At 48.3% G+C, this 15,955-nt stretch overlaps 3 protein-coding genes across 4 annotated transcripts; 1 reads left to right on the top strand and 2 right to left on the bottom strand.

Moving 5' to 3' along the window:
* Positions 1–1,514: 1,514 nt before the first annotated feature.
* Positions 1,515–4,733, bottom strand: LOC130259873 (dynein light chain 1, cytoplasmic-like). Its single transcript, XM_056504648.1, has 3 exons — positions 4,495–4,733; positions 3,849–3,986; positions 1,515–2,122 (listed from the first exon to the last, which is right to left on the bottom strand). The coding sequence occupies exons 1-3, from the start codon at positions 4,687–4,689 to the stop codon at positions 1,985–1,987; spliced, it is 471 nt and encodes a 156-aa protein (XP_056360623.1). The 5' UTR covers positions 4,690–4,733; the 3' UTR covers positions 1,515–1,984.
* Positions 4,734–6,768: 2,035 nt separating this feature from the next.
* COQ5 (coenzyme Q5, methyltransferase) lies at positions 6,769–11,679 on the top strand. Its single transcript, XM_056504647.1, has 7 exons — positions 6,769–6,934; positions 7,283–7,432; positions 7,896–8,120; positions 8,838–8,944; positions 10,553–10,641; positions 10,852–10,963; positions 11,065–11,679. The coding sequence occupies exons 1-7, from the start codon at positions 6,787–6,789 to the stop codon at positions 11,164–11,166; spliced, it is 933 nt and encodes a 310-aa protein (XP_056360622.1). The 5' UTR covers positions 6,769–6,786; the 3' UTR covers positions 11,167–11,679.
* A 105-nt stretch (positions 11,680–11,784) lies between these two features.
* LOC130259874 (dynein light chain 1, cytoplasmic) lies at positions 11,785–13,976 on the bottom strand. 2 transcript variants are annotated; one of them, XM_056504649.1, is made up of 3 exons: positions 13,769–13,976; positions 13,253–13,390; positions 11,785–12,172 (listed from the first exon to the last, which is right to left on the bottom strand). In XM_056504649.1, the coding sequence occupies exons 2-3, from the start codon at positions 13,382–13,384 to the stop codon at positions 12,035–12,037; spliced, it is 270 nt and encodes an 89-aa protein (XP_056360624.1). In that variant the 5' UTR covers positions 13,385–13,390; positions 13,769–13,976; the 3' UTR covers positions 11,785–12,034. The 2 variants fall into 2 exon arrangements, with proteins under 2 accessions (XP_056360624.1, XP_056360626.1); XM_056504651.1 differs by having other exon boundaries at positions 13,844–13,976.
* Positions 13,977–15,955: the final 1,979 nt, after the last annotated feature.

Genomic DNA, 15,955 nt, shown 5'->3' with positions numbered 1-15,955 from the left:
GGCGGGATTGCCGGGCCCGGGAAGGGCAGGGGGTGCGGAAGGAGCCGCAGCTCCCCTCACGGCCCGGACTCCGCAGAGTCCGCCCGGCCCGGGCCACGCCCCCTGCGCGCCGGCCGCCAGCCATTGGTCACCGCCGGGAGCTCTCCGGGACTCATTGGCCAGGAGCGGAGCGAGGGGCGGGGCGTTTCTCCACCCCCGCTGCCGTTTCCATGGCGGCGGGAACGCCGCCGGTTCAGCGGCCGCGGTAACCGGGGACACCAGGGAGGGCGGCTGCGGCCTAACTCTGCCTAAAACAATTGTGATGCTGTGGACGCTGTAATGAACAGGAAGTAGACTCGGCTAAAAGCCTCCCGCTGATCCTGAAAGCACCGTTTGCTGAACAAGAGCAAGAGCCTGGGTGGTTGTATTGGCATAGCTGGCCTTTACCTCTGGTTGGCACAAGGAGCTTTAAGGCCACGCTGAGAAGGGTTTGAAATTTTTCTAAGTACAGTGGCTGCTATCAGCAGAGTCTGTGGTTACTGGAAAACCACAGAGGACACTGAGCTTATCTTCAAGGCTCCACATATTTTCCTTCCCTGCAACACATCATCACAAGTAGGATGTAGGACAGACAGCCTTTGACCCAAGCCAAGGGCGACTGTAGCTCCTACTTGTCCTGACGGAGCACAGGCCTGTCTTACCACAGCAGTCTTTGGTGACTTATGTCTTTAGCTCAGCATTCAGGTATTCTGGATTTCGAAAGAGATTTCTTCGAGGTGACACCAGGCCCCAGGAAAAGTCCAAAGTACCAAATGACCACAGTATTTCACTTTTCCAAAGTGTTGCTGCCCCTTGATGCCTGGTGTGGATAGTGTTCCATGAAAGGCTATTACAATAAAACACTTACCCTCTTTATAATGATTTCTCTTTTAACTTCCCGTTTCTCCACATTCCAATAGACCCTGCAGAAGCTGCTGCTGCATTTCTTCAGCCGTGTCTGTATCCTCTTCCACAGGTGCCTGATCATACATGGATGTCTGTATCAAACAGTGCAGAGGGTTTAGTCACACGAGCAACCCCTGCCAGACCCACCTGCCAAGCAGCCCCTCAGGTAGTCTCTCCCAGTGTGCCTCACTGTCATTGGGGAGCACTGGCTGGGTGTGCCGGGCAGGGACACTGCTCGAGCAGCAGCAGCTCAAGCACAGGCTCACGTTAAGCACCGGCTCTCTAGGCGGGAGCAGCACAAGCCCTGCCCCCACACTGGGCTCTCACCGCCCCGGGGCTCCCACTCCCCCCAGCCCAGGTAGAGTGCAGTTGTTGCCCTTCGATGCCCCGCAGGGGTGGCTCCACTCCGTGCTGGTAATGTCGATGAGCCACCCGCGGCCGAGGCAGCAGGATCTGCAAGGAGCCCAGGCACGGCGGGACGCGTAGGTTTCTGCCGAATGGGAACGCCGTGGGCCCCACACACCCCCTCAGGCAGCACTCCCCGCCCGGACACCACATCATCACAAATCAGCCAGAAATAACAACCTGGCCGGGGTAGAACTTGGCTTTTATTCTCCAGCACACTTCTCCAGAGATAGCAGAAAAAAGAAACAGCTCATGTTTTGAGACAGCATATCCAGCAAAACAAGAGGGGGAAAATTATTTTATAAAAGTAAAATCAGAAGAATACGAAAAGTTTGGAACATAAAGAGCTAAACACTGTCAGTACTTGCATAGCACTAGCAGTAATTGGGAAGTACAGTAGATGGCTATAAAACTCACAAAAGCAAAACTGCTCCAAAAGCTCTAAGTAGCAAAGGAGGAGCCTTCTGGAAAAAAAAATAAATACAAGGAAGACTTTTTTGGTACTTTTCCTTTTTATATCCACGATGTAATGTCATCTGTTACAACATAATCCCTGCCATTGCCCTTGAAGATCAAGGCCTGTGTCCTCAGGAAGGCTGCAGTAACTAGTCAGAGTCCTGTAACTGGATGCAAGTTTCAGTAACAGTCCATGGTTCTAGCCAGACTTGAAAAGAAGAATAGCCACTTGACCGAGGTAGAAGTAGATGAAGTGCTTGGTCTCATGAGTCACGTAGCTGCCAAAATTCCTTCCCACAATGCAGTGCCAAGTGGGATTGTATTTCTTGTCAAACTCCTGCAAAACATATCACCACAAATTAAGAACTCTTCTAATAGGTATACACTTTCTGAGCAAGTCAATCAGAGGAAGAACAGATGCTCTTAAGTACTAGGATTTTTTTATTTACATCTTATTGTTCACCTGCTGCTTCATCAGACACAAAAACCCCCACAGCGCTTCCTAACTGAGTAGCAGTAAGTTTAAAACATTACTTTTGTTGAAGGAAAGCAGTCTTCTCACATAATTCATAACATGATTGAATCTACAATTCTCAAGTAAAAGATTCACCATTAGTTTTGTACCCACAGAGAAAAAGTCATAGTTTAGACTTCATTGTTTAGTAGCAGCACAGCTGATAAACAGAAAATTCTCTGCCACAACAATATGATCAATAAATCTTTGCAGTTGTGCTTTACATATTTTCGAACAAACCCTCTACAAATTCCCAGTAGTTGCAACAAAGGATATCTGAAAAGTACTAAACTCTTTTCAACTTTCATACTTTCTGCATCTGGAAAAGAAAAAAAGCACCTTTCTGTATTCTGGTCGTAGCAAACAAGTATTTCTCTAGCAGAAGCAATTGTTCTGAAGCTTCTCCACCCCAGGTATCCCGCATTTTAATGTTACCTCCACCCCAGGTGTCCTGAAGCAGAGCCTCAGGCTTTGGAGTGGTACAGCGGCACAACAGCTCCAGCTGGGTGCCTTCAGAAGGACTCCGAACAATGAAATTGCCAGGCAATTACACCCTCCCCCATCACAGTTGAGTACCCCATTCTTCACAGTTCAGACCAATAATAACATGAAGGTCTGGGGACTTCTTGTTTTTTACTGTGTCTTTTCATTGTCTCAGGACAGTCTTTTTTATTTCTCATGTTGTGGCTTCTGCTGGCAGCTCTAACTTCCTCATTTTCCAGCTTGAATTAGCTCTTCTCAAAGTGTTAGGTAAAAGTTAACATATCTATGTGAAAACTCACAGCTTGTGGCCTAAACCTTTATCAAATTTAGCTCCTAATGCAAGCAGTTAACTCCAGACAGTTTCAGTCCAATCAGCCTTAACATTTCAACAGCTCTTCCACTCAGATCACTTTAACTTCTATTGACGCACTTTGATTTCTCCGTTCTCCTGAGCTGACAAAGCAGGAAATATAATCTGAACTAGATCTTTCTCATGTTTTGTTAAACCTACATAAAAGATGACACAGATGTTGCAAACAACAGAAAATTAGTGCCAGCGGGATTTTTTTTGTGCATATATCACTACATAAGGAGAGGTGTGATTACAGAAAATTGCAGAAAACTACTTTTCCCCTGCAATTTTTTATCCAGCTGGCAAGAACTGTGAGGAGATCCTTAAGATTACGTTAAATACAATTGAAACCAAGAAGAACAAGCTTCCTCTCAGAGGAAAACCACAAGAAAGCTCAATAGAGCCCCTGTGTTTTGTACCAGCTCATCAGTTCCAGGGACAGTCAGGTGCCACTCTATCCTCACGTGGACAACGGAACTGTGGCAAAAAAAGCCATAAGCACAAAGTACAGTAAGAAAAATACAGCACTTAGAAAGGTCCACGTCAAGAGTGGGTAAAGGAACACATGGACACCAGCCTAAAGAGAAAGTCTAACTTGATTATCTAGCGTCCCTAGAACTTGTTTTTCTAGCACTACTTGCCTAGCAGCATTCTCCCCAGTTGATTTTTCATGTGCATTAAGATATCATGAGCACATTACAAGCCAACATCTACCTTCTTTATGTGGGCAGCGATATCCTTCTCTATGTTGTATTTCTCCAAAGCTTGAGTTGCACACTCCACAGCATCTTGCTGCATCTCTTCTGACATGTCCGCATTTTTGATCACTGCCTTTCGATCACTCATGATTGCCTGCTTGGGGAAAAAAAAAAAAAAAAAAAAAGGAGATTGGAAGCTGCAGGAGCACCTGTCGGAAGCACCTGCTGCCAAGCAGCCCCACAGGTATCGCCATTCCCAGCGCTCTCGGGCGCCGCGCGGTGCCCCCGCCCTGGCCGGGCACGGGCACGGCCCCGGCACAGCCCGAGCAGCGGCGGCTCCAACGCCGCCTCACGCTCAGCACCCGCTCCCGGCCGGAGCCGCACAAGCACCGCCGCCCTGCCCTGCCCAGCCCCGCTCCGGCCCCACGCCGCCTGGGAGCTCCACCGCCCGGCCCACGGCTCTTCCCTCCCCGAGGGAGGCGAAGAAAGCCCGGTCGAGGGCTCGGAGCCCCGTCTGCCTACGGCGTGCTGCCGGGAACATGGGAGGCGGCGGCCGGAGAAGAGCCCAGTAACCGGGGCTGCCCAGTCCCAGACTTCCCGAGCCGGACCCGGCCCCTCTCGGCACCTGTCCCTGGCCAAAGCTGGCAACGCTTTGCCCTCACCGTCGAGCAGGCGCGGTGACACCGGCGCTGTGCGGACGCAGAGGCGGTGAGGGTGCGGGACGGCGCGGAGTGAGGCACGCACTCGGCTCCTCCGCCGCGGCTGTTTAACCGACCCGCGCGCGCCGCCGGCGCCTCCGAGCGCCCCCAGCCCCGCCCCCTCAGCCCCAGCCTCCAGCCATTGGTCAACACCACCATCACCCCGAGATCTTATTGGTCGCTGTCCGGCGCTCTTGCAGGGTTTTGCCGCAGCAATTTCTTTCAGCCCGGCATGCCTTGCGGCCGTTGCCATGGCGACCCACGGCCGCGGTGTTACGCGGCGGGCACGGCCTTGGGGCGGGCACGGCCTTGGGGCGGCCCCGCCGATACAGCGCAGGCCAGGCCGGGCCTGGTGGCTCTCCCCCGTGTACAGGCTTTCCCCGCCGCTTTTGTTTTTTATTTCACGGCTGAGCTGCTTGAACGCAGGAGGGAAGAAGGGGAAGGAATAACCGCGAGCAGCGGTACAGGTTGGGGGCCGACCGGCTGGAAGGCGGCTCTGCAGAGATGGAACTCGGGGTATTCGTGGACAACAAATTGTCCCTGAGCCAGCAGTGTGCTTCGGGGGCCAAGAAAGCAAATGGAATCCTGGGGAGCATTAGGTGGAGCATTGCCAGGCGGTCAGAGAGGTGATCCTGCCCCTCCTCTCAGCCCTCGTGAGGTGCATCCGGAGTGCTGTGTCCAGTTCTGGGCTCCTCAGGACAAGAGAGACATGGAGCTCCTGCAGCAGGTTCAGTGGAGGGCAGCAGGGGTGATTAAGGGACTGGAGTATCTCTCCTGTGAAGGAAGCTGGGCCTGTTCAGCCTCGAGGAAGGATGGCTAACAGGGGATCTCAATGTGTATAAATATCTAAAGGATTAGTGTCAGAGGATGTCAGGGTCTTCTCAGTGGTGCAGAGAAATAGGAAAAGAGGCACACAACAGACAGAAAGTGATGCACAGGAAGTTCCACCTGAGCATGAAGAACAAGTTCTTCACTGTGCAGCTGACTGCACTGGAGCAGGTTGCCCAGAGAGATTGTGGGGTCTCCCTCAGTGGAAATATTCCAGAACCTTTTGGACACAATCCTGTGCCATGTGCTCTGGGATGACCCTGCTGGAGCAGGAAGGTTGGACGGTATGAGCCACAGTGGTCCCTTCCAGCTTGACCCATGGTGTGACTGTGAATACAGCTGGTCATTGGTGTCCGTGGAGTGTCCATGACTACAGCATGAGAGGGACCCTCCCAGTCGCTCCTCTGGTAGGCAAAGATCATCTGTCACTATAGGTGAGGCTGAGAAAAATACCCAACAAAACCAAACATGAGGCTTTGGAGGGCATTCTTTGGCAAAGAACATAGAGTTTAAAAATACTATATGAGAAAAATATGAGAAAATCATCTTGTGGTCTGATGATGTTGCTAAAAGTCCCAATATGGCAGGAAGGTTCTGGGTGAGGGAGCCCAGCTCATGCCCTGGGAATGCAATCCCTGGGCTGGTTTTAAGAGCATGATGTCATCTCTCATGAGAATGGGTTAAGTAACTTCCTTGTATCTACAAAGCTGTCAGAACTCCTGGATGATTCTAATAATGTGATGGGCAGGTTGTGGGGGGAGGAAAACAAGTTTCTAATGTGTTTTAATGCTCCTGACTATTCCAGTCAAAAAGACCTTTCACTGCTCCTTGCAATTTATTAGAACCCACAAACCCTCCCTCCTGTTCCCCAAGAGGCTTCACTTAAAGAGAAGGAAACTGCAGAGTTAGAAATCTAAAGAACTAAATAAAGTTAAAATGAAGCCGAAGAAAATTATTTGCAAAATTACTCAAGTACACCGTGAGGGTTGTGTTTGGTTCGGGTTTTTGGGGATTTTTTTCCCCGTCACGTTTGTCCTCGCAGCACAGGTTCCGTTGTGCCGCAGAGCTGCGGTGGCACCGGGGCGGTTCGGTGACCGTGTCGGACAAAAGCGGCGTCCCCTTGGGCTGCGGAGAACGCGCCGCTCCCGGGCCCGTCCCCGGTAGCAGCAGCCGGAGCGCGGTTGCCGGTCCGTCCCCGGCAGCAGCAGCCGGAGCGCGGTTGCCGGTCCGTCCCCGGTAGCAGCAGCCGGAGCGCGGTTCCCGGTCCGTCCCCGGCAGCAGCAGCCGGAGCGCGGTTCCCGGTCCGTCCCCGGCAGCAGCAGCCGGAGCGCGGTTGCCGGTCCGTCCCCGGTAGCGGTAGCAGCAGCCGCAGCCGCCGCGGAGCGCCGCCCCCGCCCCGGCGCTGCCCCGCCCCGGCGCTGCCCGAAGATGGCGGCCGTGCGGCTGTGCCGGTGCCGCTGCCGGGCGCTGCTCTCCCGGCCCGCCGGCGCTGTGCGGGCGCGCCGCGGCTTGGCCGCGGGGCCGGAGATGCACTTCGGCTTCCAGACCGTGACGGAGGAGGAGAGGAGGGAGAAAAGTGAGGGCGGTGGCAGGAGAGGGCGGGCTGGGCCTCGAGCCGAGCTGCGCTCCCGGGCAGCCGGTGATGGTTCTCCAGAGTGCTGGGGACGTGCTTGTTTGAGGCGGTACCGGGAGTCTCGGTATCGCAGTTACTTCCCTCAGCTTGGGAAGGCTCTCTTTCTCCATCGACCTTTGTCAGGCAACGGGCTGAGTAGGATTCAATTTTATTTCTTTTAATGAGTTTCCGTGTGGTACTTTTCAGCCCCACGTAGTGACAAACCTCCACAGGGCCATAAAGGACACGTTTTACTTAGGCGTAAGCGTTTGGAAGTAAATTGCCTCTCATTGCGGTGTCCTTTCTTTGCAGTTTATCAGGTCTTTGAGAATGTGGCAAAGAAATACGATGTAATGAATGATTCAATGACTCTAGGAATTCATCGGGTGTGGAAGGATATCCTCGTGCATAAAATGAACCCTTGCCCAGGAACACTCCTCCTTGATGTTGCTGGGGGAACAGGTAAATAATTTTGGTGAGTTCCACATGACAATGCCACACTTTTTCAGCTGTTTGAGTCTGCTCACAATTACGTTGCCTGCTGGGTTTTTTCCTCACCCTTAGCTCCATCTTTAAAACTGGTGAAGCATTTACGTGACTTTCCCAGAGAAGGGTTGAGAACTGATATCTTTGTGTTTTGTAATATCTTGCTTTAGGATCTAGTAGTGTTATAGTCCTGCCATGATATGTTATGGAAAACTGTGAATATCATGAACTCTTTGATTTTAGTAAGTTCCCTTTTTGTCTATATACATGTGCACACACTCTTTCTGTGGCTATGCAGTGTGTCTGAGGGAGTGTTTTTATAAATATATGTGACTAAAAAGAAATAGTAAGTCAGTTGGATGTTCAAAGCATTATGTTTCAACTTCCTGGAGTCAGAAAATATTCCAAAATGTGTATCTTTCCTTTTAAACAACTGCAGGTGACATTGCCTTTCGATTCATTAATTATGTTCGCTCTGTACGACAACGCCAGCTCCAGAGGAAGCTCAAGCACCATCAGAATTTGTCATGGCAGGAAATTTTTGAGAGTTACCAGAAAGATGAATTTAACTCACTAGGGGATTCCCAGGTGGTGGTCTGTGACATCAACAGGGAAATGTTAAAAGTTGGGAAGCAGAAAGCAGAGCATCTTGGCTACTCTGAAGGTAAATAATGCATTGTACCATGGCAGTAACATTCCTGACAGCAAGAAATTGTGAGGGACAGAGGTTTTTTCACTGTTTCCCTGTGGACATTCACCAAGAGTGGGAGCTGTGCTTGGGGAAAAGGAACATGAATTGCACAGTCACTGATTGTGCATTTTGTCTGCTTGCCAATGGAGGTCCATGCCTCAAAGATAGACATGGTCCTGATCCTTTGGGGAGTAGGAAGCAACACAGCTGCAACTGCATCACATACTGACAGTCCCGGTGGAGGGAGTGTGGCTTTTCATGTTCCTCAACCTGTGGAAGCTTTCTACCAAAATGTGTTAAGTGTTTTGGCCATTGCTGCATGGCAAGATGCTAGTACTTGTCTGTAGCTACATTTTCAAGCAGAGATTCTCTTTTTACAACTTTGTCACAAACAAACGGCTGCCAACAGTGCTTTCCACTGTGATGCAAATTCTGGATAAAATCTTTGTGGCACACACACACACTGTGTGTATGTGCAGAGCAGTGTTTTGACTGATCTGCAAAATTAACTACTCTGTCTTGAAAGATTCATGAGTGTAGGCCAAGATGTCTTTCTTCCAGCAAAATTGCAAAATGGAAACATTTGTTTTCAATATCACTTTTACAATAATCAATTCCTTCTAGAATGGGTAAGTTCTATCCTTTCTGGAGCAGTTTGAGTTCAGTTCTGTGGCTTGTCTTTCACTGCAGGCTTGTCCTGGGTACTTGGGAATGCTGAAGAGCTCCCCTTTCATGATGATAAGTTTGATGTTTACACAATTGCCTTTGGGATCCGAAATGTAACTCGTATTGATTTGGTAAGTTACTATAGTGTATCCTGACATGGGGTCCTTAATGATTTTTTATTCTACAAAGGAAGCAAAGTAGGAACTCCTTTGAATACGGGAAGATCCTAGTCTACTCTTGAAACATTTAAAATAAGTGGCATGTAATACACAACTTGTTTGAATGGAAAATGCAATTAAATGCCCCACCTGTGTCATAAAAAGATAGATTTATACCAGTTGCACCCAATCTTTCCAGCTTGGCAAGCCACACAGTCTCTTCCTAAGGCAAAGGGCTGGATGCTACAGTCATTCCCCATCTTCTCCTGACCCATGGCATGGCTGGATCTACCCATGCACAGGGCAGTCAGTCTGCATATCTCAAATCTTCCTGCAGCACTTGATCTATATTCCACCAACAGTGTGTGCACTTCTTCCTGTCCCCTTCTGTTTCCATGACTAAGCCAACAGAACTGCCAGAGCAGAGTGGGGAGGAGGCTGCTGCCCCCACTGCTGTTCTTTAGCTCACTTCTGCTGTCTTTACACTGGCTGGTGACAGAGCTCCCTATAAAGAACAAGTATTATTTTAGTTAGGATAAGTAGTACTCTTTGCTCTGAACTATCTCTGTCCTTTGAAGAGGACTGGCTGTTGTGGGGGTGACACCTGTCTGGATGCACTAGTTGTCTATTTTGGAGGAGTCTGTTACAACCTTGGCAGAGCCCTGTGGAAGGTGAAGCATTTGGATCCAAACCACCTTGAACCATGTGCCTTTGAACTTTATGTGCGTGGCTTTTCCTGGTGCTTTGTCTGCACTCTTCCAAAGCACAGGCTCTTTGCTTTCATGCATGCAGCAGTCTGGTAGCACAGCTCCTTGGAGACCTGATACCAAACACACCCAAGCTGCCAACTCTTCTGCAGAGCTCCTGTGTAGTGTTTATATTTTATCCCTTAGGAACAGGACAGTTGAAGTCAAACAGATGTGCAACCTTTAGAGGTGCTGGAATACAACTCTGCTCCTGTATGATAGAACATACAGTTTTAAACAGGCTTTTGTCTAGATTCTTGTTAGGTGTTCTGTTTTCATGCAGGATGGAATTTTCAAAGTAGCCAAAGATTTTCTTCTTATTTCTCTTTCCTTCCTGGTCTTACACATTGCTCATCCAAAACCCAGTATCATTCCTTCTTTGAACCTTTGGGTGTGCCTCACAGTAAAATCTTTTCTTTTGATTAAAAAAAAAAAATCATGACCGTTTTTGATTTTCAGTTTCTTATAGCTGATTAACCTTCTCCCTTTTGTGTTTGGTCTGTAATTACAAGAGCTCTTCCAACAAACTTTCATCAATGGCAAACAGGGAAAGAAAAGAAAATTGCAAACCTGACATCACAGTTTTTACGCAAAGCCTGGTAAAATCTATTTATGTTACAGCAGGAGTATTTGTGGTTTGGGTTTGTGGCACATTTGGCTTATGGTTTTTTTTACTCGTCTTGGGATGCTTCTCTGCAGTAAATATTGGAGATTGCCAGTCAGGATACTCATCATTCCCCTCAGTTCATCAGAGTTGCATGATAATATCACATGGCATGACAATAGGCAGGTGCTGTTCTACAGAAGCAAACTTATCACATCTGCTTTGTCTCAGGCACTTCAAGAGGCCTATCGTGTGCTGAAGCCAGGAGGAAGATTTCTCTGCCTTGAATTTAGTCACGTCAGCAACCCTCTTCTTTCCAGGTAGGAACATGGTGACGCTTTATGCCATGTCACAAGGCTCTCTTGTTTGTGCTCAGACAGAATAAGAGGTGGAAACACTTTGAATCTACATCTTGCTGTGCTTTTAAAGTCATCTGGAGACTGCATAGCACAGTAGCACAGAGACCAGCTCATGTTGGAGAGGGTTTAAATTTGTTTCTATTAATGTGTATTTACCATCTCTCCGTGCAGGCTCTATGATCTCTACAGTTTCCAGGTCATCCCTGTTCTGGGTGAGGTTATTGCTGGTGACTGGAGGTCTTACCAGTATCTTGTGGAGAGCATCCGACAGTTCCCCCCTCAGGTAAGGCAGGACTTCCCCAAATTCATTAACACACAAAAATTCCAGCATAATCTTGTGACCAGCTGGTTTAGGTTGTTAATAATTATGCACTTATTTTTCAGGAGGAGCTGAAGGCAATGATAGAAGATGCAGGCTTTTTCAAAGTGGATTACGAGAATTTAAACTTTGGCATTGTTGCCATTCACTCAGGTTTCAAACTGTGAGTCTGTGTAGCAAAACACCAAAAGTATAATTTTCGTGAGAGATATGAAAGCTGTGGAATTTTCATGGTACCAAGAGGAGTTCTAAGAACTTGTGCAGCAGATACTTGCTCAGCAGCCAGACTCAGAAGAATACAAGTTACCTCTCCCCACCAAGAAACCTCTGAAGTGACTCCAGTGGTGTTTCTTATACTTGCATTTCCCTTCAAGTGTAAAGGATATGACCAAAACCAAGCAATGCTAACAAGTGAAGCAAGTTGGCAGTGGGTGTGGGTACAGTAATAGACTGATTAATCTCTAAATAAGATGCCTTTCTTTTTACTAAGCTTTAAGGAGGATATTATACTTGTGAGAAGTAACTTGGATTTATGAAGTAACTATGGACTTTTATGAAGCTGTTATTATCTTTGTCATGTGAAGTTTAAGGATTTTTTCCCATGACTCCTTTACATCTTTCAAAGGCAAATGGAAGGCTTATGAAATAAAGGACTCTGCAGCAACTTTTTTCCACCTAAATCAGCCTTGTAAGAATGTTTCCTAAGGATGGATTTGGGTGTGGGAAAAAAGGTGGGGATGTTCATCCTTCATTCACATGGCAATAAAGAGGGTAATGCAAGAGGGTAAAGGGATAAACTTGTTCCAGCAGTTTTATTAGCAAAGAAGCCATCTTCTGAAGGAAAATAAATACAAGGAAGACATTTTTGCTTTTTTATATAGCCACAATGAAAATGCCAGCCAATACAGCAAAATCCCTGACCATTAACAATGCAACAAAACACCTGAAGATCAAGAGTTTCCCCAGGAAGGCTGAAGGTGGGAATCAGTGTGCAGTCCTGTACCCAGGTGCAAGTTTCAGTAACAGTCCATGGTTCTAGCCAGACTTGAAAAGAAGAATAGCCACTTGGCCGAGGTAGAAGTAGATGAAGTGCTTGGTTTCATGAGTCACATAGCTGCCAAAATTCCTTCCCACAATGCAGTGCCACGTGGGATTGTATTTCTTGTCAAATTCCTACAGAATAGAGAATTAGAAAGTCAGCATTTTCATGATAATTATACTGATATTGTCTAACAGTTGGGGAGTTTTTTTTTGCAATGATTTGTCACTTGTTAACAAGTATCACTTTTGGAAGAAGGCAATTAAGGAGCAGCATATGCTCTTCAAGCACAAGGATCATCTGTCACTTCATAACTCATCTGCTGCTTAGTCATACAAAAAAAAAAAGGTGCTTTGAAGCAGAGCAAGAATAAGCTGAAAATATGTTTGGGGAGGTAACTTTTCCCCTAAAGTCATGTAATGATCTCAAACAATAATTTCTAAGAATCTATTTGTTCTGAATCTCCAATGAAAATGGCATTTTTTACTTCATTAGCTATTTTTTGCAATAAGGATGCTGAAAGGATGCTTGATGGAAAATTCTCTGCCACATCCCTGACACTTGGTCATGAGATGATGATGATGACATGCTGCTGGCAGGAGCCTGCTACAAATAAACTGTACAAATAAACTGTGTACAGGCCTACAGGAAACAAACCCATGCAGTCAGTGGATTTACACTGCAGTACCTAACAGCTGTCAGCTGAAGAGATTTTTGTGAGGACATGGAAGTTTCTGTTCTGCTCAGCCAAACCCTTCAGCTCCTTGCAGCTCAGTCAGGCTCCCAGTAGGAGTCGAGAGAAAATGTGACGAACAGTAAGCTATGAACCATCTGTTCAGCATTAGCATGAACAGCTTGTGTTACATGTGGTGGGAAAGAGAAAAAACCAAACCCACTTATTACATGGTCTGCAAAGCACCACTCTTTAAATAGGCTGCATAGACCCCATGTTTTGTACCAACTCATCAGTCACAGGGACAGCCAGGTGCCACTCTGCTCAGCTGGATAATGGGGCAGTGGCAGAAAAGGTGTAAGGCACTACAAGAGAAAAGCAGAAGGACCTAGAAAGGTCCACATAAAGGGTGGGGAAAGGAACAGAAAGAAAATCTAACTTGATTATCTAGTGCCTCTAGAACATGTTTCTCTAGCACTACTTGCCTAGCAGCATTCTCCCCAGTTGATTTTTCATGAGCACATTACAAGCCAACATCTACCTTCTTTATGTGGGCAGCGATGTCCTTCTCTATGTTGTATTTCTCCAAAGCTTGAGTTGCACACTCCACCGAGTCTTGCTGCATTTCTTCTGACATGTCCGCATTTTTGATCACTGCCTTTCGATCACTCATGATTGCCTGCTTGGGAAAAAAAAAAAAAAAAAAAAAAAAAAAAAAAAGGAGATTGGAAGCTGCAGGAGCACCTGTCGGAAGCACCTGCTGCCAAGCAGCCCCACAGGTATCGCCATTCCCAGCGCTCTCGGGCGCCGCGCGGTGCCCCCGCCCTGGCCGGGCACGGGCACGGCCCCGGCACAGCCCGAGCAGCGGCGGCTCCAACGCCGCCTCACGCTCAGCACCCGCTCCCGGCCGGAGCCGCACAAGCACCGCCGCCCTGCCCTGCCCAGCCCCGCTCCGGCCCCACGCCGCCCGGGAGCTCCACGGCCCGGCCCACGGCTCTTCCCTCCCCGAGGGAGGCGAAGAAAGCCCGGTCGAGGGCTCGGAGCCCCGTCTGCCTACGGCGTGCTGCCGGGAATATGAGAGGCGGCGGCCAGGGAAGAGTCCAGGCACGGGGAAGCCGCGGGGTCCCGGTACCGGGATGCCGAGTCTCTCGGAGAGCTGCCCGCGTCCCTCGCTCACCGTTCGGGCGCGGCGGGACCGGCGCGGTGCGGAGCTGACAGCGCTGCGCTCTGGTCCGTGCGCGCCTCGCAGCGCCTCTGCCCCGCCCCCTGCGCGCCAGCCGCCCCCATTGGCCACCGGCACCGCCTCCCGGGCGCCCATTGGCCGCCGGCACCGCCTCCCGGGCGCCTATTGGCCACCGGCACCGCCTCCCGGGCTCCCATTGGCTGCGGCGCGGCGCTCGGCAGGTTTTTACTGCGGCGTTGTCTTGCGGCCCGGGATGCCCCGCGCCGCGTCCGTTCCCATGGCGACCGGCGGGATGCGGGGAGGTAACGGGAGCACAGGGCGCGTGTTTGGGGATTGTCACGTAGATTTGGGCTGTGTATGGAAAACTTCCAGTCCTGACTCCCGTGCTACTGGTCTGCTGCGCCAGAGGTGGTTTAGGTTGGACGTTTACGGGGAATTTCTTCACAGAATGGGTGATTAGGCGTTGGAAGGGATGGTGGTGGTGTCACTGTCCTGGAGGTGTTTAAGGAAAGACTGGACGTGACATGGAGTGCCGTGGTCTGATAGACATAGTGGTGTTCGGTCACCGATTGGACTCGATGATCTCTGAGCTCTTTTCCAATCTAATTCTGTGATTCTGTGTGGCATCATCAGGTGATCCTGAGTAAAAAACTTGTTCTTTAAAGTATGCTTAGTCTCCAAGGCTTTGTAATGTGTCCACCAGTTTCTGCAGAACACCTTTCTGTAGTTGATATATGAGCCCCAAAAGCCATTTTATTACTTGCCCCAGCCTGGATCACATAGATGCTGAGTTTAACCAATAATCTCTGCAACAGACTTTGTTTTTCTCTGGAAAAATATCTTGTTGGGAATAGCCCTTTCAATAGTATGTGATATTACTGAAAGAATACTGGGATATTATCTGGGGCAGCTCTTTCAGTAATATGCCCTTTACTGAGAGTGAAGCCCACCCATGTCAAGGGAAGGAGTCCCACAGCTTGTGAATGGCACTTGTCCTGTGATGGCAACCTGTCCTGTTGTCTGTTTTCAGTTGTGTCTTTTCAAATCACACTGAGTGACTTCTAATAGAAATCTCTGTCCCATGTTTACCAGGTAGGATCAAGTTAGCTGCAAACTTTCTTCCTTTAGTGAAGCAAATCTATCAGACTTTTACACCATCTTTTGCAGACCTTGCTATTTTTGCAACTCTTGCCCTTTTTTTTTGTTTGTGTTTGGTTTCGGGGTTATTTTGGTTGGTTGGTTTTGTTTGGGTTTTTATTGTTTAAATGAAGCAAGATGTTTTGGTAGATCCTCAGTGCTCTGTTTTCTTAGTTTCACTCTCCCTGGGGCACTTTCTGCTTACACATTTGTCAGCAGATAGAACATTGCTGTTGAGTCTTCCACACTGGTGATCTGTTAATAACAGGACTCTGAACTATGTCTACAGCAAACAACACATGATGACTTAAAAGAGATTTTCACATACTGGTTGGTAGGATTCCCATTTCCTTGTAGAAATTTTTAAAAACCCACCTCAAGAGCAGTCATTCACCTCATTTGAAATGTAAATATTTTGCATATTCATACAGTGTAGTTACCTGCTCAGTGTCATTCAGAACAAAAGCAGCATAACTGCAAGCAACTCTTTGCTTTTGAAAACTCTAAGGCAACCTCAGAAGAATATACTGCCCCCAGAAATATTGAAACTGCATAATGTAATACTTTTGTCACTCTTAAAATATCTCAGGAATAACTCCTGACTCCCAGGTTTTAGCATTCTAATTAGAGATACAGTTCACAACTTGGCTTGTGTGCTAGAAACATGAAGAAGCTTTGAGTGGTCTTGGGGCCAAAGTAAGTAATTAATTTCCAGAACTGTGTTCAGTATCTGCAGCACTTGCAGTAGTTCTTTGAGTACTGGACAGTTTTGTGCTGACAGAATGGAACCATTTAACAATCTTCCAAATGCTTCCACTGAACTTCAGAAACGCCCATGAATCTCTGAGGAGGTGGTTGTGTGTGGCAGCTGCAGGCAAATTTCTCTGCATTTATTAAGAAATGGTTTGCTGAAGGAACAATTGT

Source organism: Oenanthe melanoleuca, chromosome 15, assembly GCF_029582105.1.
Source record: "Oenanthe melanoleuca isolate GR-GAL-2019-014 chromosome 15, OMel1.0, whole genome shotgun sequence".
Lineage (NCBI taxonomy): Eukaryota > Metazoa > Chordata > Aves > Passeriformes > Muscicapidae > Oenanthe > Oenanthe melanoleuca.
Note: the sequence above shows the minus strand (reverse complement) of the source record. Positions and strands in the feature narration are given on the sequence as shown.

What these genes read in the sequence shown, in the direction of transcription:
- LOC130259873 (XM_056504648.1), bottom strand. Translation starts at nt 4,689, where the DNA reads ATGGTGGTGTTGACCAATGGCTGGAGGCTGGGGCTGAGGGGGCGGGGC. An exon ending in GTCACCGCGCCTGCTCGACG is followed by an intron (nt 3,987 to 4,494) that starts GTGAGGGCAAAG and finishes TTCCCCAAGCAG; the next exon opens with GCAATCATGAGTGATCGAAA. An exon ending in TCGCTGCCCACATAAAGAAG is followed by an intron (nt 2,123 to 3,848) that starts GTAGATGTTGGC and finishes TATGTTTTGCAG; the next exon opens with GAGTTTGACAAGAAATACAA.
- LOC130259874 (XM_056504649.1), bottom strand. Translation starts at nt 13,384, where the DNA reads ATGAGTGATCGAAAGGCAGTGATCAAAAATGCGGACATGTCAGAAGAA. An exon ending in TCGCTGCCCACATAAAGAAG is followed by an intron (nt 12,173 to 13,252) that starts GTAGATGTTGGC and finishes TCTATTCTGTAG; the next exon opens with GAATTTGACAAGAAATACAA.
- COQ5 (XM_056504647.1), top strand. Translation starts at nt 6,787, where the DNA reads ATGGCGGCCGTGCGGCTGTGCCGGTGCCGCTGCCGGGCGCTGCTCTCC. An exon ending in AGCAACCCTCTTCTTTCCAG is followed by an intron (nt 10,642 to 10,851) that starts GTAGGAACATGG and finishes CTCTCCGTGCAG; the next exon opens with GCTCTATGATCTCTACAGTT. An exon ending in TCCGACAGTTCCCCCCTCAG is followed by an intron (nt 10,964 to 11,064) that starts GTAAGGCAGGAC and finishes CTTATTTTTCAG; the next exon opens with GAGGAGCTGAAGGCAATGAT.